This window comes from Amblyomma maculatum, chromosome 11 (assembly GCF_055883805.1).
Source record: "Amblyomma maculatum isolate TAMU_Amacu chromosome 11, ASM5588380v1, whole genome shotgun sequence".
Taxonomy (NCBI): Eukaryota; Metazoa; Arthropoda; class Arachnida; order Ixodida; family Ixodidae; genus Amblyomma; species Amblyomma maculatum.
In genome coordinates, this window is record NC_139354.1 from 127,285,025 (window position 1) to 127,310,877 (window position 25,853).

General features: G+C 44.8%; 1 protein-coding gene across 1 annotated transcript; it reads right to left on the reverse strand.

The window, feature by feature from the left end:
• Positions 1-6,410: 6,410 nt before the first annotated feature.
• Positions 6,411-25,616, reverse strand: LOC146174927 (uncharacterized). The gene is made up of 4 exons (XM_084584153.1): positions 25,361-25,616; positions 22,323-22,445; positions 18,131-18,227; positions 6,411-7,008 (listed from the first exon to the last, which is right to left on the reverse strand). Exons 1-3 carry the CDS (start codon positions 25,572-25,574, stop codon positions 18,151-18,153), a joined length of 414 nt encoding a protein of 137 aa, XP_084440279.1. The 5' UTR covers positions 25,575-25,616; the 3' UTR covers positions 6,411-7,008; positions 18,131-18,150.
• Between the last annotated feature and the right edge of the window lie 237 nt (positions 25,617-25,853).

Here is a 25,853-nt window from a genome sequence, read left to right on the forward strand (position 1 = left end):
AAACAGGTTTCGTGACGCCGAGATATTGTATAAATTAAACATCACGTCGTTAGGACTGTGTAATGTACCTGCCACGTTTGATCGCATGATGGCCGCCATATTGCTCAAGCTCAAGCAGAAGACCTGCTTGTGGATGGATGGATGGATGGAAACAACTTTATTTAATACAAAAAAAAGTCTTCCAGTGTGGTGCCCTACTAGTCCAGGAGTCCACGGGCTTTTGCTTCACACAGAGCCCGATCTACCAGCCATTTCTGACCGGCGGGTTGAGCTATCCGCAAAGCAGCCTCCCAGGAAGAAAAGGTGGGATGGGGGATGGGGGTACTGCCTGAGGGTAAGGACATTTCCACAGGTAGTGGAAAAGTGAGGATTTGTGTTCGCCACAGGTGTCGCAATGAGGGGGCAAGCCAGGGTGAAGGCATGAGAGACGGTAGGGGGAAATGAAACAACCCGTCTGCAATTGTCGCCATGTAGCACTGGATAAGGGTGACAAGACCTGCTTGTGCTACTTGATACTGTTGTTGTACTGTGGGCAGATTTTCTTATGAATCTAGCTCGCTTGACATATATGTTCGAATGTCTTACTGTAGATAATATTATAATAATAGTAATAATTGGTTCACGGGATGGGAAACGCACAGTATCTGTCGCACTTGCTGTGTGGACACCCCCGTTATCACCCCAAGACGACTGCTCACCTCGCCACCAATATTACTTTATTTTCAGCCTCATGCTCCGTCTGAGGTGCACACTGATACCATAGGAATATCGATTGGTGCTTTCCTAGTGCGACGTAAACCCGGGTGTGTCAGCTGTGTTATAGCTTACGCGAGAGCACCTAGACGAAGCCTAAGCAGAAGTACCCCGTAATTGAGGAGTGCGTAGCCATAGTTTGTGCAATAGGAAAATCCGGGCTCAATTTTACGCAACCATTTTAATTCGTTACGGACAACTGTCACCTGTGTTGGCTGTCGTTCCTAAAACATCCGCCTGGCTGCCTCGTTCTCTAATCTTTACTGCTTCAAATATATTATATTCGTGTAGTGTATCGGTATATAGGAAATAACAACGCTGGCACATTTACTCTATCCATTCTATTACATGGAAGTGTTTCCGATCCCCCCATCGACTGCAGTTCCTAGCCTTTAACCAATATGGCAATCGAACAGCTTCAAGGTCCTAAAAACGCATACCTTTCAGCTTCCTTTGGGAAACAATTACAGAGCAAAAAGAACAACATATGAAGTTCACAAGTGTGAGCTAGTTGGTAATGCATTCTCAAAAACAGCGCTAGGTACGACACACGGACACAGCGCCGTGTCCTGCCTTTTTCTCCTTTATGTCCGTGGGTCGTAGCTTACGCTATTTTTTCGAATACATTACCAACTAGCCCGGCATCTCCGACTTGTGAACTTCATAACTAGTTCTTCTGGCTCTGTTAATTGTTCTTTTGGGGACTGGGCTGTTTTTACGTCTCTCCACAAGGTGCTTATTTCTCTATTCGTGATGGGCTCTTATACCGCCGATATTTTGTTTTACAGGCGCAAACGGCTGCTTGTCATTCCCCGACACTAATTATCTGAAATATGAGCTTCATTTCACTCAAGCCGCTCAAACTGGTTCATTTCATTCACAACTTATACAAGCTTCGCCTGTGTTACTGGCGCGTAAAGCACACCTACGTTGCAAGTTCATCCGCCTCTGCCCTGACTGTCAACGACACAATTCTGGCCATCGCCATTAGACCGATCCATGTAGGCCAGTCCTTCCCATGCAGGCTGTTCTAACGAGTCCGCATTGACCTCTGCGGCCTGCGTCCCTACCCTACAGCTGGAAACCGGTGAAACATTATAGCTGTAGCTGATCTTACCCGATGGGCTAAAACCGCCGTCCTACCTTATGCTATGCCACGCCATGTTGCCGTCTTAATCTTACACCGCTTCTCTTCGTCGGTCCGCAGGAACTTCGGACTGCACAAGACAGGAGATATTATTTCAAATATTTTGGTCCCCCTTGCTGCAATGTATATGATTCATCCGAATACTAATGTCCGACTTAACGATTCAATTGACTTCTTGGCGATATTTGCGGCCACGAATTGCCGACGCTAAGTTGTGCCATTCCTGTTCTAGCGCTCCAAGATCGTTCGTGCCCCCTGCCCTTCCTGCTGGACCGACCACCATCTGCAGTTCATCGCAGGGAGTACATCGTGGCCTGCATCTTATCAGGCATCTACAGCGTGCTGACAAACACTGCGACGCAGCCCGTGTCGTCATTCTGGGAAACAGCGCCACCGTGCACTACTTAAAGGATCACCTGCCACTGTGTTCTTGGGATTTGCGGCCACGAATTGCCGACGCTAAGTTGTGCCATTCCTGTTCTAGCGCTCCAAGATCGTTCATGCCCCCTGCCCTTCCTGCTGGACCGACCACCATCTGCAGTTCATCGCAGGGAGTACATCGTGGCCTGCATCTTATCAAGCATCTACAGCGTGCTGACAAACACTGAGACGCAGCCCGTGTCGTCATTCTGGGAAACAGCGCCACCGTGCACTACTTAAAGGATCACCTGCCACTGTGTTCTTGGGATTTGCGGCCACGAATTGCGGACGCTAAGTTGTGCCATTCCTGTTCTAGGTAGTATTTTATTTTTATTTTTTTTTTTCACTTCATTCACCTGTGGCTGCTTATCCCCACTTTGTGTGTTTTATGAGTTTTTCGTGAAAAAGATGGGTATCGACGTCTGCACCTACCGGTTGCAAATTGGCACATTTTTTGCGTGCCGAGGGACGGGAAATAGCAATGCCGATAGTTTTTGCCCGATTCCGGGATTCATCCGTGTTCCTTGCCCTAGACTATCTCTTATATGTTTGTCGTCATGCTTTGCTCTCCTTCTGCTATGCTCAGGTGATATTGAATCAAATCCTGGCCCTAAGATTGATGACGTTCTCGCGCTAGTGAAGGAATGTCATGAAGAGACTACTTCTGCCCTAGCTGACATTAAAAAGGATATCGGGGACATTAAGTTAAGACTTAGTTCCTTGGAACAAAGCATTGGTAGCATGTCTGATGTGAAAAGCAATGTCGGTGCAGTCAATGAATCTCTACAACAGGTGAAGTCCGGTATATCAAAAACGAATGAAGAAATCGTAGATGTTGTGGACGATATCAACAACCGAATGCGAAGAAACAATCTCCTAATCAAAGGTCTCCCAGAAAAAGAAAACGAGGACTATGAGGAATCAGAAAAAATTGTGAGGGAATTCTTCTCCGATCATCTTCAGATAGATGCTGGCGACATTGAGCGCGCCCATCGAGTAGGGCAGCGCCGAGACAACGTTCACCGCCCCTTGATTGTCAAATTTCTAAACTTTAAATCAAAGTCTGAGGCACTACGTAACGCTTACAAACTTAAAGACCTCGATACTCCTAAGGTTTGGCTGCAGGAGGATTTCTCCCCCAGGGTACAATATGCCCGAAAGATGCTGCGTGACGACGCTAAAGCGAACCGTTACGAGAAGGAGCGCTTCAGTGTTCGATTCAACAAGCTTCACCTACGCGGCTGTATCTACGAGTACAATTCATCCACAGGCAGAGTAGAACTGATCACACGTACGAATCCCTCCGAACACTGACTGCCTTCTTCGCGTCAACCTCAAGCCACTCATGTATTAGCAATTTCGATTCTTCTAGCTAACTTTCGCAGCATTCTTCCAAAGGTTGATGTTTTAAAATCATTTTTGCACACATGCTCCGCTGACATAATTATCGGCACAGAAACGTGGTTATCTGACGAAGTTTCCAACAGCGAGCTTGCGCTTCCGAGTTCTTTGGTGCTCTTCCGCAAAGACAGAGATAACCACCGAGGTGGCGGAGTTATGATCGCAGTTAAAGATGATTACCAACCTTCTCTTGTGCACATTGACACTCCTCTCGAGTTGATTTGGGTATCTGCTTGCTTTCAGCACATCAAATGCATTTTTGGGGCTTGCTATCGTCCCCCTGATAGCAGATCTGATTTTTCTGAACTCCTGAACGACGCTCTCGAACACATTACAACAATGTTTCCAAAGTGTATTATTGTCTTAGGTGGCGATTTCAATTATCCTTATATCGATTGGTTGTCTTCTTCTATCTGTTCTCAGAATAATCGCTCTGAATGCGTTCGCTTTTTCCACTTGCTTCAGCTGCATCACCTTTCACAGCTGGTACAGCAACCCACGCGCGGCAGTCATATCTTAGACTTACTCTTAACTAATCATCCCGAACAAGCTACAACGCGTGTCCTGGAGGAGATTAGCGACCATAGGCTGGTTCACTGCTCCTTAATGATGCCTCGGACTAACAAAATAAAAGAAAAGAAAAGATTGCGTGACTACGCTCATGCCGATATGCAGAAAATTAATCATATATTTTCTAGCTTTTCCCCCTGGTTTGCAGACACCCTTGAAATGCGATCCGCGAACGAGAATTGGAGCCTATTGCGTGATAAGCTCAAAGAAATTGAATCTACTTGTATTCATTCCACAATTCACAATCAGAGCAGGATCCAATGACCCCTGGTTCACAGCCCATGTGAAAAGAAGCCTGAACAAAAAAAAGAGGGCTTATAAGAAAGCTAGTAGAACCAATTCACCGCTTGACTGGGAAAGATACCATAACCTTTCGAATTTAACTAAAGCTGAAATCCTGGAAGCTAAGGAAAACTATTTTAGCCGGACGCTTCCCAATATGCTTAAAACCAACCCTAAAAAATTCTGGCGCTCAGTCAATCCCAAACCCGACCAGACTGCGCCTATCCTAACGGACGAGAATGGTTGTGCCTATTCCTCTCCATTTATCGTTGAAACGTTTAGTGAACTCTTTCGTCAAGTATTCACAGACGAGATGCCACTTACCAGTTCCCATGTACTCACTCCTTCGTGTACACAGTTTAAGTTCCCCCAAATTGTAATATCTGAAAGCGGTGTAGCGAAGTCGATTGACCGACTTCCCCTTTCCACCAGTCCTGGCCCCGACGGCATCACCTCCAAACTTCTCAAACTAACGTGCCATAAATCTGCATTTCTTTTGTCGCTGCTATTTCAGCAGTCACTTGACTCAAGTTGCGTCCCGGACGACTGGAAGATCGCTCACATCGTTCCTATACATAAGGCGGGAGCTCGTTCTGATCCTACTAACTACAGACCCATTTCCCTGACATCAATATGCTCCAAACTATTAGAACACATCTTGTTCTCTCCCATTCCCTTCTGGAAAAATTGTACGAGATTTGTACAAGACTGCTGTACGCAATTATTGCTGCGTACAGCCTAGGTGAACGTACAGCCTAGGAGAACGTACAGCCTAGGAGAACGTACAGCCTAGGTGAACGTACACCCAACGTGGCCGTACAGCCTACGTGAAGTGTACGACATACATGGCATGCATGACTGCGTAATCCCATCACAAAACTAAACGCGTATATATGCAGAGCTGTATGTTAAGAGCTGCCACTGGTCTGTGGGCCAGATGTTTCATGTCCTATTTTCTTCTGCTCCTTGAGGTCTGCTGCATGCCAAAATTTAATCAGTTTATCACCACCTGATTTGCCCGTCCCCTTCGCAGGTTGAATTGGGAAGTTGCGCTTTCTTGTCATGTATTTGACATCGTCGATCAAGTGCAAACCTTAATATGTAGCAGGAGTGTAATGTCACACAATTTATGTTTGGAGACTCTTCAGTCTGCGTTACAATTCTTGTATTTGCATCAATATGTTTTGAAAATATGTATCATAGTACTGTTGCATGACAGGTGTGTAAAAAATTAGAGCAGTGCAGAATCTGCATTGGAGTAATATGAAAGCACGGATGCTGCTGTTGGTTGCTTAATTCACTTCTTGTTTACCCATTTTAGTCTTTGGTACTTTCAAATTGCGTGCCAACACCCTCCTATGCCCCTTTCCGGCCTACTTCCGGTTGCGTGTCACATCCTTGACGTCACCCTAATTGACTGATTTGACTATTTTTGTCTTTGGTACTTTCAAATTGCATGCCCAATCCCTTCCTATGCCCTTTTTTTGGCTCAACTTCAGGTAGCGTGGCGTCAGCTTGACTGGTTTAATTAACATGTATTTGATACATCTCGGCCGCACCCTAATTGACTGACTTAACTATATTTTAGTATTTGATACATTCAAATGTGGCGCCAAGCCATTGGATCACGGTAGACAAGCGGAGTTATGAACAGCGTTTAACGATCTGGGAGTGGCACAGTGGTAAAGCGCTTGGCTGGGGATCCAAGGGATGGAGGTTAGATTCCCGGTGGAGACAAAATTTTTTTTTTTTGAGGAGGAGTCGCACACCTCTTAAGCGTTTCTAGGCAATGCTGGCAGAGCTTGGCGAGGAGGCTGCACAGCTGGCCTTGGCTGTGACGTCACACGCATGCGCAGAACTAGGCTATGTGAAGCCACGCGAAGCTGCAGTCTGATACGCGTAGACAAGCTTTCGCTTCAAAAGGTACGGCTTGCAAAAACCTGTGCGTGGTTACCGACCCGCACACAGCGTGAGGATTGTTCGAGACTCAGGACTCAAAAGATGCAAAACAGCAGTGTGATCTTAGAGGACGAGAGACATTGACATAGGAATGCTACCATGCTAGTGATACTCTGCATGGTTGCAAGGCTCCTACACCACTCCTCATGTTTGTGTTGCGCATAATACTAATATCCCAGCTTTAGGCCTTGTGCAAGGCCTCAATCAGTGTTTGCTGCAGTTGTGACAAAATGTTTTGCCGAAATGATGCCCTCCATGAGATATGCCTCATGTGTAAAGCATGCATGCTTGGAAAAGACACATGTGGTCACCTGGATTGGCTTTATTCATGCCATGTCTCAGCATGGCTGACACACTGCGGTCACAAAACATCTGCTTTCGGTCCACCAGGTTGGAGCTTGGATATAGGTTCCCTTGTTCTGCTGCTCTTGACCTGTTGGGTTCGGGCTTGGATACAGGTTTTCACTGTGCGACGTCTGCAAAATGCAAAAAAAAGCAGGACTATATCCCAGATCCAAAAATTCAGCTCATGTCTTTCCAAACATTTTGGGAAAGGGACAAGTAGGTGCTATACTATCATTTGACAACAATTCAATTCAAAAAGTTTCGATTCTGAACTACAGAAATCTGAGGAACTGACACGAGCATACAGACTGTTTAGCATCAGACCCCCACAAAATTTAATATTTCAGTCGAACAGATATTTCAAGGGCCTTCGAACCATATCCTATCGATCAATCAGATATATGAAGGGGAAATGAGGGTATTCGTTATAATACATGAAGAAAAGAAGCCAACAGTCGGCGAGGCCAAGGAAAGCACTGGGGATTGTACTTTGTTTTTTTTTTTTTTGTTTTTTTTTTTTTAATTTTTGCTTCGGTAATCACACAAATTAGTAATGCAATCTGTTTAGGGAAAAGATAAACACAAAGTAGAAGCAAAAACAATGTGCCGATGGTGGGGACCGAACCCACGACCTTCGAATATCGCGTCCGGTGCTCTTCCAACTGAGCTACATCGGCCGCTGTTCCACCTGCTACTTTCTTACGTATTAATGTTGTCTCTATACGAACCTTGAGAGTGTTCACCAGCGCCACCCTCAACCATAGCGGTGGACGTGGAATGTCCTGTGTTACCGCCAGCGTCACATAGAATGCGATCAAGAGCGAGGGCGAAAGCTGTGCTAGAACCCTCTTATGCTACCTATGGCTTCAAGACTTCCAGAACCGAGACCCCCGTAGGCGACAAGCAGATAAATGAAGGGGAAATGAGGGTACTCATTATAATACATGAAGAAAAGAAGCCAACAGTCGGCGAGGCCAAGGAAAGCACTAGGGATTGTACTTTATGGGTTTGGTCCCCACCATCGTCACATTGTTTTTCCTTCTACTTTGTGTTTATCTTTCCCCTAAACAGATTACATTACTAATTTGTGTAATTACCAAAGTAAAAATTAAAAAAAAAAAGACGAGTACCCTCATCTCCACGTCCACGTCCACCGCTATGGCTGAGGGTGGCGCTGGTGAACACTCTCAAGGTTCATATAGAGACAACATTAATACCCAAGAAAGTAGCAGGTGGAACAGCGGCCGATGTAGCTCAGTTGGAAGAGCACCGGACGCGATATTCGGAGGTCATGGGTTCGGTGCCCACCATCGGCACGTTGTTTTTCCTTCTACTTTGCATTTATCTTTCCCCTAAACAGATTACATTACTAATTTGTGTGATTACCAAAGTAAAAATTAAAAAAAACACACAAAGTACAATCCCCAGTGCTTTCCTTGGCCTCGCCGACTGCTGGCTTCTTTTCTTCACCTATTGATCAATGACATTTGTACACCGCTTCATGAAAAGCTACAATAACTACAAAGTCAAGAGAGCAGTGCAAAACTGGAGATTTAAACGGCCTTCGAGAAGTAGAAGTGTGCACTCTTGGATATGGCTCGGCATACACGGCTAAAGAATAAAACCAAACCTGAAAGATTATGCAATCCTACATATATGATCATATGAAGATGCACCTCGACTCAACCTTCTGCCTCTGCTCCAGAGTGAAGGAAGCAGCTGTTCCTCTACTCAAGGCTTGGTTAGAATTCATGACGGCCTCCGAGCGTTCCTTCCAACAAAGTCTTCTTGAGAAATACCATGCGGAAAGAATGCATGGAAACCTTGACTGAAACCCAGCGATCCTCGAGGCATTTTTTTTTTAGAAATGAAGCTTTACTTTAATCGCTCCTCGAGTGCAGGAGAAAACTCAAGTTTTCTCACGAATTTCAAAGTTGCAATGACGCTAATATAGGGCCACTTCGACCTCCACTTGCAAACATGAGGCATTGTAGCGTTCACACGCTGTGCGGACTTCATTCTACTGCATACAAAGCCTTTCATTAAAGCGGATACAATAAGATTCACAGACCCACTCTTTGAAGCATTGGCTCTGTGGGAACCTCAATCTGACTCGAAAATACTGAAACATTGTTTCAAGTACGACCAAGACAAGTCTCCCGAAGTCCATGCAGCTAACGATGAGTATGGATAGCTGTTGTCAGGTGCAGCTTTTAATGCAGTAGTTGATCACCGCATTATACTGCTGTGGTATAGGCATATTTCAAGTTGTCACCGGATGCCTCAGCAACATTTCAGAGCGTGCCGAGTGCCAAATTGCAGCAAGCATTTGACAGCTAACAGCAAACAAAGCATGTGCAGGGGTTTCTATGAACCACTGTGAACAGTGGTGCAATTGTAGGGAATGGCATATTGTAAATAGGAAGAGGGAGGTACCGGAGGTGCAGTTGTGCCATGGAACACCTGTGCTGCACACATCGATGGTTTGCTGATTGCCTCGGTGCATAATGTTTTAGACGCACGGTGCTGTGGGGAGGGGGGGTCAATTCTGTCTTCAGAGTGGCTCAGGGATATTGCAGTCAAGTACATTTACAATTACAGCTCCTAGCTTGCTTGGAAACAAGCGGCATTTGATTCTGGAAAGCCAAATTTCTTGGCTGGGGTGCATGCGCTGCAATATGCTTCTTTGCACTTTACATGTGCTCAACGCTCACCGCCGAGCACTTCGAGTGCAAACACGCAACTAGGTCACTAGATTTCACAGCAATTCCAGCACTTCTCATGCCTAAATCCTGTTCTACACAAGCTTTATGTCAATGACAGAAAATGTTGCCAGACGTGAATTGTTTTCAGCCATTTTTCACAGCTGTCTTGTTCATGCAGTTTGCAAAACATATTTTTGTTCTGTTGTGGCCAAAGAAAGACACAAACGCAGGCAGCCAGGAACGTGAGTGTTATTCACGAATGCCTTTGCTTATATAGCCCTTGTCTTGCGCATGCGCCTAAACTGACATCTGATATTGCGCAAAACAAGGGCTATATAGGCCGAGGCGCTGGTGAATAAAACTCACTTCCATTCCCAGCTGCCTGCGTTCGTGTCTTTCATCGGCCACAACAGAGCAGTTTTACTAGGCTGGGACTTTTTTTTATGCAATAAAGCAACTCAGGCTATGAGTAGTGAAGTGCTCCAGAAATTCCAATCACCTGGGGTTCTTTAATGTGCACTGATGCTGCATAGCAAACGGGTGCCTTACTTTTCGTCGCCATCAAAAAGCAGCTGTTGCAACCTATTAGGCTGCGACTCTTGAGGCAGCTTGTTGATGTTGTTCAGAAGGACTTCACATTAGAAAATGACCAGGTTACACGTAGTGGCATGTACTTTCCAGGCCAAATTTTGGCCTTTGTCTTGTCCCTGTAAGCCATGTGTGCTCCTGTAAGCCACGTGTGCTGCCTAGAGTGGAGGGATATTTCTAGAGGATACGAAGTCATAAGAAATGCTGAAAAGCATTCAAGAATCTCAACTGGACCTTGAGTAGAGAAGACTGTTTTCTTCACTTTATAGAGCCGAGGTGGTGTCAAGTCGAGACATGTTTGTGAATTCGACCCCAAGGGCAAAATTTGAATTAAAAACTATTCCACAGGCATAACAGACTCATGCCCTAATGTCAAGTCCTCTGAACGTTCAGAAGCAACCTCTATATTCACAGGCTAACAGAACATGTTTCCCAGGATGCATGAAAAGGCAGCTGTGAAAAACAGCTGAAAACACTTTAATGTCAGGAAATCTCACTGCCGCTGTGATACCGTTCATGTAGAGCATGACATATGCATTGAGAAATGTGAAATTTAGTGACCAAATTTGTTTATTAAGGTTTGGTTTGAAGTTGCTGCTACACTTGCTCTTTGACCTTGCAGGGCTAAGGGGCAAGGGGAGAAAACATGCATGCTGCTTTGCAACGTATGCACCCAAACAAACAAATTGAACTCCCTGATTGGTTTACAAACAAAGCTGGGAGCCACAATGGTCACTGCGCTTGAAAAGCCATGCCTTCTGCCTACCGTGAATGTGTCTCCACAAAACGAGCGAACCAGCCACTTAGACAGCACCGCGAGTCTGAAGACGTCTGTACTACCCTGATATGACAACTAAGCCATTGATGCCTCTAGCACAAATGTTCATTGTTCCAAAGGCTCAACTGCGCTGCTAGTGGGCCCCCAGCTTCCTTTATACGTATGTGCTAAGACCAAAAATGGGAAGACTGCCCAATAGGGGGTGATGAAGAGGCCATGTTTGATGTTTCAATGTCCGAAAGGGGGGGGGGGGGGGGGCTGCCACTTTCAGGCAGTGTCTGATGAGTCCTAATCTAAACATCCTGAGCATACACACATGCAGCAGCAAGCGTGCAATACAGGTCTAAAGGTGTACGCCGAGATATCTACAGGCCGTCACCGAGTGTTCTCGCTATGTCTCCATAGCTAACGCAAAACTGATCTGCGTGCCCACCACCACAGTTTTCTCTCAGCACCATCGGAGTGCTGTAAGTCTTCAATGCAAAACCATTACTAGCCCTTTTACACGTAATGTCGTCTGCAACCGCTGTTGGCTGTGATGGTTCTGAAAGAAGAGCAATCACGCCATTGTTGTGCATAGAGCAGCTTGGTAAGACGAGGCATGCGGCTGAGCTCAATACAGGAGCATCAGATGGCGTGACATTTGGAAAAACCCTTTAACGTGAAGTGCACCGAGCAGCTGCCCTTAGCTCAGATTGAAAGCGAAGCCAGCAAAGCATCTATATCTACTGTGGCTGCATTAGCTATGCACCGCTGCCTACAAGAAACGCAGTACATCAACTGTGTGTGCAGCCAGCCACACCTACTCTCGCTCAGCTAGTCTGCTTTGATTGATTTCCTGCTTAGCCAATGATGCCAATGGTGCTAGTGGGGCCTCTGATGGAGATGCTGGCAATTAAGACGTGGCTGCTGATTCCACAGTGCCGGTTTTGCAAAAGCCATTCTTTGCAGGCAGAAGCCCCTTATCGGAACATTTAGGGCAGTGATCGTGCAATCAGAAAGTTCGGTCAAAAATCTGGTTTTCTGGAAAATCAAAGGGTTGGAAGGTATGTACGCAACATGCCTTTCCCCACAAGTGTGTCCCTGTCTCTGGAAGTCACCATGCAGAGCAAACTTGCTCTTAGTCCTCAAATGTGTATCATTGCTCTGCATTAAGTAGGTTCTGAAACATTGCTCCCATATAGTGACAATTCGAAATGTGCAGCACCACAGAAGTATGTGATGATCAATTACAGCATTGCAGTTTGTGATAGGCCATGGTTATGCATACTTGGTGTCAAAAGCTGGGATGTCAGGAGGGTAGCCAAAGCTGTATCCACGAAACAATATGCCAGAAGTTCTGGGTTGAACAGGGTTGACCTGGGCCGTCACTCAGCCAATGCTTCACAAAACAGATCTTGCATACTCACTGCATCCACTTTTGTGAAAAGCTGGATAAACTCGCAGAACAAAGCACAAATAGCGAGCAAATGATATAATGTCCCGTGTTTACAAGTTGAGTGGCAGTCGATGAGCCCTCAAGGTGACCTAACTGCCAACAAATAAAAAGCAGGCATTGAGGGCTGCATGGAGTTGAAGTTCAAGCGAAAGTATTTTTTGTGAAGTGCCAATTTCCTGTCACGATACTCAATCTCACAAGCTGTACGCTGCCCTGCGAATGGCACAGGAGCCCTGGCCCATTCAGGATCATACAGATTATAATAGGTAATTGTGCTCCTACGTGCCTCTTGCTCCTTGAACTGACCAGGGTGAAAATGGGGGCACAATTATCTACAAAGGCTCTTTGCAAAACTCAAGAGTATCAGCTATCCTGCATAGCGTAATTCCTGTGGGAAAATATTTTTGCAGGTCTTGGGTGCACAGTCACGTCACACATGGATGACGTAGCCTATACGACACATATATGTATCTCCTAGATTTTTTTTAACAGATGCGCACTGCTCAGTCAACACGAGATGTACGGGAATGTAGTGAGCACTGATTCTGTGCGTTTGCAATTTTTTGCTTTCGTTCTGTTTCTTTCGATAGTTTAGTGTACAGCTTGTATGGGTATGCAAAGCGACGCGGGGACTCTGGAGTTGAGTCGGCTTTATCGCATCATGTCACCGGGATGGTGCGTTTGCTCTCCGCAGTGTAATGAATATGTGCAAGAGTACTTGCCGTATGTGGGGCTGCATATATTCAGTACCAGAGCTTGAGTTATTTGCGAACACGCCCATACACATGCAGTTTTGTAGTGGCGCAAAAAATTATTCTGTCAAGACAGAGTATCTTCTGAACGGTGCATAAACATTGATGTTTGGATTAAGACATGAAATAGTATACAAGATGTTTCACATAGGGTTTGGTTTATGGGGTTTAATGCCCCAAAGTGATTCAGGCTTGTATCACATAGCGGGCTTAGGGGAGACGCGGGTCTTAAAACGGTCGAAAATGGTCAAAAAGTCGATTTTGGGAAAAACTCATTTTCGGAAGGTTTATCCTTTCGAGCATCTACAGTAAAATTATTAACGCTGAATCCGGTCGGGAAATGCGATAAAATCGGCTTTCAAAACACCACAGCAGCAACGAAATGGCCCCGAAAAGAGAGACTTTGTTCGAACTTCCCGCGCGCGCCGCCGGCGTTGCAGCTGGCCGATCGCCGCCATCTTGGGCTTGTTTTGAAGCTGGTTTCTTTGTGCGCAATTTGAGCTATCTCGAAATGGCGTCGCTCAAGCCGAGCGCCGGTTCGGGCCGGTTTCCCGAAGGCCGTTTTCGGGTCGCTGATTGGCTCGCACGCGGCGCGCTTCGCGCGCGCGCCGTTCTGCGCCTCCCATTGGCTGGTGTGACCGTCTACGTCATTTTTTTTTTCTTTCTCTTGCGTTCGCCGCTGTGGCTGTCGCTTCGTGCGCGTCTGATTTTGCGCTCGTGTTTCTCTACACGCCGTGTTTCCGCCTTGTGCTGGGAGTTTCTCTTTGCGATCGAGATGCCGGGAGACAGTCGATTGAAACCGAGCACGCAACGAGCTTTTGGAAGCCGGAAGAAACGTCCGTGGAACAAAAAACAGCAGGCAGCGGCCACCAGTCCGTCGCCGGGGCCTGCAGTGCCGGACTCGTTGGATCCGCCGGGTACATCAAGCACGCTGCCCGATGACGGCACCGCGGGACCAAGTTGCAGCACGAATCGTATCTCGGATCGTGGTACACTTCGTGTTGATGCTGTGTACTATTCGTCGACCGAGCAGGCGCAGCGTGTTGAGCGATCGGCGCAAACAAAGTCCGTTCTGTCGGAAAAGTCGGCAACCCAGCGCAAGTTTGACCTTCTTGGCGTCAGTGTGGATTACCAGACAGCTGATGCCGGTACCCAGTTCGTGATTGTGGACTTGAAGGTTTTGAACAATTTTTTCGCGCAAGCGAAGTGCGGAACCTGCGGCGCAGGAAGTCTGCGTTTGAGCAAGGCAACAGATAAGGAGTACGGCCTTGCTGTAAAGCTTCTGCTTGTCTGCGAAAACTGCGATTTCGAACAGAAGCAGTTCTCTTCCCCAAGAATAAGCGAAGCAGTTCCCTTCCCCAACTGTTTGCCTGGTGGAGCTCTCGTCTCCTTGGCTCCAGTCCTCACTTTCACCTCCAAAAAAAAGAAAAAAAGAAAAAAACCCTAACTTCTGAAAGTAACCTCTATAATTTCATCACACTTACACATTCGACATTTTTTTTTAAATGTTTCCTTGGATGGAATAAGACACTTTTTGTTTTGTTTTGTAGGGAAACTGATAGGGAACATCTGAGTAACATCCGTTGTCGAAGATTCTTCCCAATATTTTCTGCACTCAGTGTCAAAACTTCAAATGAGTTTTTCTCAGCTTCATGTTTTTTGGTGACATGACTAGCCTTACGGAACTTTTCATTGGGTTTTTGTGGTGCAATTTTAATAAATCTTATACCGTTGAATTCAGAAAGGTTTGAACTGTGGAGCTATGCTATTTTTATATTGCTAAGTTCAACATATCAAATTTATTGAACAATAATGTCAGCTAATTATATTTTCGAATTGTGGGGCATCTACATAATTAAATATTTTTATACTGTGATGTACATCAATGATAATATAAATAGCATAGCTCCACATGGCAGGTCTTTGGCCACAACTACATTTTAATCGGAACGAAAAAATATTGAGGGAAACTGTCCTAACGACCCGTAAGAAATTACCAAATTAGGCTTTGGTTATTTCCCAATAACATTAGAACTAATTGAGATAGAGTAAAACTAATTACATTTTTGAAAACAGGAGGAAGAAATACATATACACACCCAATTTCGTTATTATATCTCTAAAAATAAAAATTTTCATTTTAAGACCAGTGTCTCCCCTTACTTAAGGTACAAAACCTGCCCCAGTGCACGGGCACAGAAGCAGCCAAATCTTCAGTGCTCCCTTCACTGCCACTCAGGCTATCACAGCGCACACCTCACTGCTATGGAAAAAAAGGAGCAAGCGTGCATACTGCTCTGTGCTTTGCCAAGGGCAGCTCCAGGCGGTCACTCGTTTGAAACAGCGCCACCTGCGCTGGCCAAACCCCCCCCCCCCCCCGCCCCCATTTTTTTTATCCTCTCCGCACTACTAAGTAAAAAAAAAAAGGAAGAAGCATACATGCTGCTGTGCGCTTAGCTCGGAGAACAGCTAGACCCCCTCCCACTACCTGCACTCCCCCTTCCCACCCACCCACAATTTATTGAACACCCCGGGCAGCTTGAGGCAGTCACTCGTTTTAAAGCACTTTGACAGCCAACCTCCCAGTACCCTTTCGCCCTTCCCGCATAGACGAGAAAGACCTTGCAGCCCTTTTCTCACTCCCTCCCAGTAGAATGAAAAAGGAAAAAAAAAAAAACCGCCACGCAGGATATGCAGGAATAATACAGACACGTCACTTTTGTGTCAACAAGGTATAAGTTGCTTTGGCCTGAGCAGAAGATAGGGAGGACTAAAGATTTGACTGCTTCTGTGCACAGTGTGTTAGAGCACAGGGCTCAATCGGCCACCTCTGTACCTTAAGTTAAACCCGTTACATGAAACAACTATAGTGCTAAAAAATTGTTTGTTCAATAACTAAGCCACATTTTGTATAAATTCACAGCTTAATTTCAAACATCAACATTTATGTGCCCTTAGAAGATGCTCTCAGTCTTGACAGCTATTTCTTTTCACCACTACAAAACTGAAAGTGTGTGGTGTGCATGTGTGCAAATAACTCATGCACTATAAATATGTTCGCAGCCCCACATAGGGTCAGTACCCTTGCACATTTTCATTACAATGAGGAAAACAAACGCACGATCCCACTGCGAAGAAGCAGACTCATGACTCAGTTCTTGTGTCACTCAAATATCAGCAACCCTGCCAAATTACCAGAAGAAAAAGAACGAAAGCTAAGCAAAAATTGCGAACACACAGAATCAGTGCTCACTCCACATTCCCTCGCATCGTGCCTTTTGACTGAGCAGCGCTTTTCTCTCAAGAAAAAAAAGAATACAAACTCCACGAGTAATGTGTAGGTGACATATAGTAGGCTATGTCAATGAAGTATTATGTGATTGTGCACTGAGGAACTGCAAATATATTCTCCCAATCCCCGTTGCGGCAGAAGTTGGGTGCAATGCTGAATATTTCTGTATTAAGTCTCATGTTATGCACGAATCTTGGGAGGAGCATGCCTTCTCTATTGAAAACCAGAAGGGAAGGGAAGGGGGTTATGAATGGTACCTGTAAGGTTAAGGTGCTCTTAAGCGCTTAATCCCTTTAATAGAGAGAGCAAACCAAGGCAGAGTGGAGCAGGTAATGGATGTGGTCAATGTCACAAGAGATGTCTCCCGGCAGCACCCTATTTCTGCCCCCAAAACAGGTTTTACCGCCACAGTGAAGGGCTTTTCGCTGAGGAGAGAAGCACTGCAGAAGTATTCTGCCAGAACAACCCCATACCGCCATTTACATTTGCTGAAACTTGAGTTCTCCCTCCTCACTCACAAATCATGAGGATGTGCTTTGGTCTACTCTCCATGGAAGGGGTACGGTATCGGTTACCTTTAAGCCTCAAAACAATGCTTTTCACAAACACGCACATATTTCAAGGTGGAAGCAAGGCCACCTGTTTCTTGCCACATTTGTTATCATCAGCAGCTGCATTTCAATGAGGACAGAAGCCAGCAACACTTTCCTCAGTAGTTTGTAGTACCTCCGCCGCCAATACAGCTAGCCGAGAAGTAATAACTGCTTGACGTGATTCCACATGCACAAATTACATCAGCTTAACACTTAAAAGTACAGATAACACTGAATTTTTCCATCCAATTAAACGCTCAACCACTTCCGTCTCAGTTGCTGCAGTGCTACTGGCATCCCGGTACGTGGCATCCCAGCCATGGGGGTATGGTGAAAATCTGCAACCAGTATGCACTCAAGAACTCTGATCACATGTGGCCGGCCTGCCACTACTCAGAATACTGTCAATCATTTTCAAATGAAAGATGGTAGTACTTATGTGAAAGCAGTGCAATGTCAAGACTACTGAAACCTATATCGACTGCATTGCCCCTACTGTACTCTGCTAATTTAACTTGCAGTCAGAGGAGTATAACTAGCCCAACAACTGCAGCAACCACAGTGAAGGTGCATGAGCCTTCACTTCAAGGTGTACTATCCTCACATCTTATAAAATCAGCTGGTAATGAGATTTGTTTCAAAACTTTTGGCTTTTCCTACCTTAAAAAGAAACTTGCATTTTCTGTAAAATAGCATTTTAGTGAATAGAATGCAGAAATGTATAACACAAGCTAGCTTCAGCTTGTCCTCAATGTCCTTTTATTACCCTAAAGCTGAACATGAGCTATGAGAGACATCATGAAAGAGCGCTTCTGGGCTAATTTCCAGAGCCCTCCCTCTTCCACAAAAAGTTCTTTAAACTGTGCACTGGCACTGCCCAACATGTAGGCAAATTTGCATTTTGCCTGTATCGACAGGCCCCAGGCACCATTCCATTCCATATTCTCAGGCTCAGCAGCCAAATGCCATAGCCAGTAAGCAACGGCAGCAATCAAAGAAAACACTGAAGAAACCTGAACCTCAAAATAAACATAAGGAGCCACAAATGCAATAGTAGGTCAGGCAGATAAGAAACTACACATGCTGAAAAATGTCTTCAGCACTTACATCAATGTCCTACTTGCCCATCATAGCACTGTGCGATTCTGGCAAAGGGTATTGTAGAGCTTGAAGAAGCCATTGCTTTGAAGCCACATGGAGCTTGCTGTAAGGTAAAAAGTACCATGAACCAACAAATTAAAGCGTAATATAGTGTAAGACCTACATGTGAGCAAGAAATAAAGGCATAGAATAGGAACACCACAATATTTTTTTTTCTTGAAATGATCCGTGGCATGCTGGTGTAAGTCACTGTATGAATTCGCCTCTGCCTGCTAAGTAATCCTAGATTAATATTTTTTTGGATTCAAACTTTCACTTTAGGATTGAATTCGTTGAAGGGCGACTGCCTATAAAGCCAGAGAAGAAACAATGTTGACATCACCCGAGACATACCAATACTGAAATAAATCCTTTCACTCCATCTCGTCGCCAGCCTGGCAAAAGAACAGGTCCGGCATCACAGTGCCCCTAGTTACAAATAAAGCATTTACTTGATTTTAACTGCAAGTACATTTAACATCAACCTATCCATAATCCACTAATGCCCACTAGGCCCAAGATCAGACAAGCTCTCCCTTTATGCTTTATATCGAGTGAGCCTCTTAATTTGTAGTGCAGGGCCTTAATACATGCTTGTAACTACAATACTACTTTTCTAAGAGATGTGGAACTTCATTAGAATTCATTTTATGACCTAAGTAGCAGAAATTGTATTTTATCTTGAAACAAGCAGCCCGAAAAAACAAGGCTGTGAAAGAGACAAGACAGGCGCTAACTTGCAACATATAAAGGAGTCAAGCAACAATGCAAACCACTCAATCACTTATAAGCAGAAAGCAAAACATGAGTCACTAAAATTTAAGAGCACTTCCCTAATCTAGATATCCCAACTCACTGCATGTTAACACGATGGACGGCTCACTAGCACATTCATTACCTAGTCGTGAAATGCCTTCAGCTTCAATGATTTTCCAGCTGATTTGAAATGGATGACAGCCAGAATGTGCGCAGCTGAAAGAAACTGAAAGCAACCAGTGCATTCTTTACAATGCACAGCCAAGTTGGTACCTCTACCTATATCTACATAAATGGAACCGCTCGGATATTTTAGTGATTGATGTTTTGCTGTCTGCTTATCAGTGACTGAGCAGTTTGCGGCGTTGCTTGGCTTTATATATTTCATGTTTGCATCAATAAAATTTAGTTGCGAGTTAGTGCCTGCTTGCCTCCTTTCACATCCTTGTTTTTTCATGCTGCTACTTTCAAGATGACGCCTTACCAACTCATGCAAATTGCCATCCTTCTCAAAGTATGTTAGTCAAAGAAATTTACTTCATTTGGTACTGACCAACACACATGACCAGGTTTGATGCAACTTAAAGGCGATCAAAGAGAGCATCATCATAAAGCATGAAAGTTGGCTCAGAAATGCACCTCTCCATGCCAGTGTATCTTGCACAGACATGAATTTCTGTGGTAAACAAAACACTGGGCTGCTGCAAGGGTAGTACAGCAGAAGCAGAGGGTGCTCCAACAGTAAGAGGAAATATGGCACTGAATCTTGCTATACACGGAGACATGTTGTGGGCTATGCAGCCAAGGTACGAAAGGAAAGGAGACAAGTTTTAGTCTCTTTGCCGAGGAGAGTGGTTTGCTCACTATTTGGGCTAGGCATGTGCAGGCTTGAAGTGAAGGGAGAAAGTTGGAGAGTTAATGCAAGGTCACTAGCGCTGAAGTAACCCACTCTACATGGCAAGGGAAGAGAGGTATGTTGCCTTCACTTTCTTGCCTAGCTTCAGCTGCATAGCCAGACATTTAACCCTGAGTATAGTGATGTGCTACCGTGTAGAATTGAACATTGAAAGTAGCACAGGAGTACAGCACCATTATTCTATCCATGATAAACAGGTAATACAGGTAAAGAGCATGCTGCACTCTAAGGTTGCTGACGGCATATTTACTTATCTTACATTAAAAAAAAAAGTTAGTGACCCATAAATATGATACTTCTGCTATTATGAGAACTCCACAGCTATGTAAATTGCAAGAAGAAAGTGAACCTATGGATAGCTTGCACTGACGACTCACTAGGCACCCACTGGTGAACCAAAAGTAGAGCAAAAATCTGTCTAATTTGCATTCACCATCTTCATCATGAAGGTATTGCAGACACTAAGCACAGTTCACCATCATAGCACTTATGATATCATCCAAGCCATCTATAAAAGCTACCCAGATTATCACATGAACATTTCAGTAGAGATATGACTTTCCAAGGGTCATATTATGACACTGACCAAATTCTCATGAAAAAAAAAATTATGACCAAATCAGCACCTTTCTCGGAGTTCAGTGCATGGGCGTGAGATATGCTTTTACACTTCTTTTCGTCAACTGCTACTGTTTCAGGAAAAGGGGTCATCAAACTAAGTAACCTGAGTAGAGTTGCAAACAATGAAATTTAGGAGTGTGGTGAGGGGCAGACTTTGTGGCATTGCGAAGGTACTCTACTAATGCTAACAGTAGGCAGCCTTGATTTGATCATGGGGTTCAACATGCCAAAGAAACTGACTTCGAGGGTCAGCCATTGTAGATAGCTCTGGATAATTTCGACCATCTACGCTCCTTTAATGTGCACTGACACTATAAAGCACATGGGCACCTAGCATTTTTCCACCATCGAAATGCAACCACCCCAGCTAAGACCGAGCCCGCGTCACCCAGCTCACTAGTCAAATGTCCTAAACGCTGAAGCTGCCACAGTAGGGTGTAGGCAGCCTTGAGGCAGGGTTACATTTGCAGGCATGTTTTGTACAAGTCAAGCTTATATAAGCTAGGTATGGCCAAACTGTGGCTCATGAGTAGCATGAGGCTCCTTGCAAAGTCCAGGTGCAGTTCACGACTGCTTGGCACCTGTCCACCTCTCACCATTCACAGTATTTCTGCATCTACAGCCAGCTTTTTTTTTTTTTTAGGAAAAAACAAAACAAAAATACAGCCAGCTTCTCTGTTCTTTCCCCTTTAAGTTCCAAACCACCTTTTGTTTAGTATTCTTTTCAACAATGAAACAATGTGCCACCCTATGGACACACATATAACAGAGCTGCTCATGACTGTAAACATGCTCATTCGAGAACTTCAATCTGCTTGCTTTACAAATGGGGCAGTAGAGGCATATTAACAGTTGTGGCATGAGTTCTTCACTCTGACCACCTGCTTTGTTAATAAAAAAAAAAAAAGTCATTATCATCATTTACTTTGCTCTTTGTAAAATTGTGCCTTTTTAGTCAAGAGTTCTCATCAAAGGTATGGCAGCTGTTGCTGTAGGCCCATAGTTAACGAGCTGTCTGACATATGCCCGCACTGTACTCGCTTGCTCATACATGGAACTGAGCCTTAGCAACCTTCGTGGTGATGCAAAGAGATGTTTGCCCATGCTAACATCTTGGCATTTCCATAATGGCGCAGATCAGTGTCTCCACTCCCACTTGTGCTGTGAGCATTCCTGTCACTAGCACATATTGAAACCAAAAGCGATGGCAGCAGGCAATGTGACATACGCCAGCAGAGAGATGTTCACTTGCTTTTCCTCCACACATAGTGAATTACAATCCCAGAACTTAAGTGGATTGCCCGCTCCACAACAGAGCACCTGCATCCAGCACAGATTGTGTCCCGACTGTGTTTGGAACTCATGCTAGCGCAAGTAGGTAGTGCCCATGGACTGACAGAGGAATTTTGTGCGCTAGCCTGTGCTTCGTGTACACATGCCGTCTGTTTTAAACCTGTAATAGGTCTTAGAATGGTGTTGACCTCAACAGTTTATGCCATTCTTTCAGATAGTCGAGTGCGGGCAAGCACGGTAAGATTTCTTTGGCACTATTCTCAAATAAAACAAAGGCTCAGATCACTGTTTTTACTGTTTCAGAGTTGAGGAATGGCTTCGAGTTCACAAATAGCACACAAAGATTGTTTCTGCACATAGTTTTCCAGTCGCACTCTGAGCTGAGGTCTTTAAAAAAGATTATTGCAGAATACTGCTGCTCTCAGACTTGCTGTCCTCAAAAGTGAGCAGTAGTTCATGACAGCAATTTGCATTTGTAGCAGCGGCAAGTACCAATAGTCCATTATTGCAGAGGGCACAGCAAGCGCAGCAGAGACAATCTACTGGAAATGGTAGGTGCAGCTGAACACATACTCAAGTAAATTTCCAGCCGGTCCTGTTGATTTCGGCAGAGCAATCCAGACTGCTCCATGGAGCGATCTTGGCTCACCAATCGCTCCTCATCTGCATTTGGAAGATGAAACCTGTGTTCCGGATCTGCATTTGGAATACAGTTGGTCCAAAATGAGCAGAAAAGAATGTTCTGTAAGTGACCACAGTCTGTTATTGGAATTCACCATTAACAGAGTTTTACTATCTACCACCTCGATCTGCTCATAATTTAAGTAGCATTATAAAAGTCTGTGATCCTGCAGGGACCTCTGATCTCACACAAAGGATTCAGTGGCGTAGCAGGCACAACACACATCAAGAGGTGCCAGATAGTGTAACTTGTAAGAAATGTTATGCTAACTCTTCGTTACTTGCTAGCAGAGCAAACAGTATGTCCGTCATCAAACCTTCTTTTAAACCCTACTTCATGGCAATGGAAAAAGGCATTTCGAGTCCACTTGAGGTCTAACTTAGTACAGTAGCGATGAACAAGCCCCTGAGCCTGCCATGTGCCAAGGCGTAAATGCGCTTCACTGTATTGCACGAGTGAACAACCGGAAGGCTGGAAGCTTGAACAGTCTGTTTCCAGAAAATGGTGACGTTGTTTGGGCAGTTAGGTTGGAATAATAAGCAAGCACTCTGCCCGTACCTTCATCTACTGGATTTCCTCTCAAAGGTATGTATGCCCAGCAAACAATGTCTGCAACTTAATCAAGGAGTAAAATCACAGCATGTCCTGAGGACTTCGATCATAACATTGAGTTTCTGATCATTCAAGTCACCTCAACATCAAATCCAAGACATATGTGGCAGCTTATGGAACATTCGCACATACAAAACACACCGAGAAATGCAAGCCAGTCAGTCTAAAGGCAGCCTATCATCCTCATATTGTTCATAGCCTTCCTAGTGCCACCAAGTTTGCTTCCCTACCACTCTCTGAACATGCAATGTTCCACCCCAACTCGGGTTACACACAAGCAGTGCACCAAGAAAGGCAAAAGTTCATCCCTAGCTCCCACTACGTCAACTCGGAAGAATGTACAGAGTCTTTACTTGCTCTCTAGCAGATCTAGCTTGAATTCATTTTGCACTCAAAGCTCAAGTTATGTTTCAACAACTTCAACATATTTATGAAGACTGCAGTGCAATTATCCAACTTATTATTTTTTTTTTTTGCTGAAGTTGACATGGTGAGTGAGCAGTCTAGTTATACAATAATTTTCTCCAGTTTTAACAGCCAATTAGAGAAATAATTTTTGTGAGCTTTCCTTTTTAAAGCTGCTTTGCTGACAAGTTCCTGCCTGCAAGCCAGTGAAGAAAATGTGGGATTATAGCTATCTGCACACTTCCATTAAATGATCTCAACACTGACATGATGATCAAGTGATATCTAGGAAGATATTGGCACCAGCGCAGCAAGCAGTCTGCTGCTTGTGCATCATGACGGGCCAATGCTATCGAACTGCCAAACCTTTTATCATGTCAAAACACGCTCACCCGATCAATTATGAATTGTGAAAGGCTACGCACTCAAAAGTGGAAACACATCCATTCAAAAAGTAAAAAAAAGTAAATTGCAGAATGTAACGTGACTGTTCAAACCATGTATGGAAGTGCATGCGGCCACCAAACGATTCATAAATGTGGTAGCCATTCATGAGCTAGATCCAGACACACCACTTGTTGTTGTGACTAAAGGAAGAAGATAACGAAAATGCACGGGCCTACTACTGGCTCTGTAGCTGAGCCACCTCCACTGCCTCGTGCGGACAGAAGAGAAAATAGAGAAGAAAAAGTGGGAGAGAGAGGCACATCGCGACAGCCGTCGTCCACCACTGAAACGGTAGTAGGTACAAAGACTGCCTACAACAGATAGAAATCCAGTGGCAGGCTAGCCCCCGCCGCAAGCTGCGGTGACCTACCAATCGCAGCACCGTAGGGCCAGGAGCAGCCACCCCCCGAAACCACTTCCTTATCAACATCTACAGTTGTTTCTACAAAACATGCATAAATTTAAACAAAAACGCCACACTGGAATGATACCTTGAGCAAAGGCTTGTTTTGCTTGGAATCCTGCATGCACTCCTCAATTTAAAACCTGCATGAATTTCATACACTGAGTACAAAAAAACCTGCACACATTTTGATTCACATTTCATATCAGGGAAGATCTCGATGGGGCATCTCAGCACAATTAGTTCAGATTTTTTTGCTTCATTTGTAGATAATAACACAAGAAAATCAATACTATTGGTACTGTTGAATGCATAATTAACTTTACACCTTACTGCTATTTTTGGACTGAAGGCCTGAGTTTGGTGTGTCATTTATATGCACTTTGTAGTTTTTGTGGATTACTTCAGTCAAAACAAATTATGCAAAAGAAAATGTGAAGCCAATACAGGTGAAACAATTCAAAAATAGCTAAAAAAACTTTTTTTTTTTTTTACCTTCTACTTGCACCCAAGGCTCGACAATGGTGCTTTAAGTACGATTACAGCTGAATCATACTGCCGTCGCGTGTTCACCGGCTCCTTATCCCATAATCCGCAATATTTATAGAACATTTGAATAATGAGCTAGCCCTGTCGTAACGCAGGTAGGTTTTACCGCTTATTCAGTCCGTGTAAATTCAATGCACAAGCGCCGGAGCTTCAACTGCAGCACAACGTAAGGACCGGGTCGAGGCACTTACGAAGTTGCCCATACTAAATTCTTGCCGAAGGCTGAATCGCAGTACGGCACCGGTATCATGCACCCCGCAATGAGCTTACGAATGATGATTTGTACGGCATATTCTACTCCAATCGTGCAGCCCATGACACTGTCTCTTTTCCAAGACACTGCAAACGCATTAACACCCCCCCCCCCCCCTTTACTCTGTCAAAACCAAACAACCGTTTGTTATGAACGCGTCTTGTTGTTTACGAACTAACAAACTAGCATTGTGTTGGCATGCATGACCAGTTCTGCGCTGTTTTCAGAAGAATGTGCAGGACAGAAGGAAATTTACTTACATCTGAGATGCCAAACGTGTCCCGGGTGGTGACCGCCCTCCAATAGTCCCGCCGTCAGCGTAGTGTTTCCAGTGAAAGCGCACAAAGGAAGACGCACTATCTGTTCGGCACGCCGGCACACCTTTTGCACAGGTTTACACAGAACCTGACGACGCTTCTGCACATCGCACGAGCTATTTTGCTGTGCTTTGTGCCTCGCAAATCTCGAGAGCATGACGCCGCCAGCAGCACAAAAGAAAGCGCGACGCCGCGACGCCGCCACCAATGGCTATGACTAGCACTACAGCTTCGGTTGCTTCGGCTGATTTCGACTTGTTTCGGTTTCGGAAGTTGTCAAGTGTCTACGCGCTAACGCTACATGTTTGTCGTGTATGCGCGCCTGTAGTTTGCGCATTCAGAAATATGGCGGTGCTAGCGAAAGCTAGCGGTGGCGGAAAAGACCACCGTGAGTTTCGCTTCTTTTTTAGCGATGCTGGAAAAACTATGCGTGCTT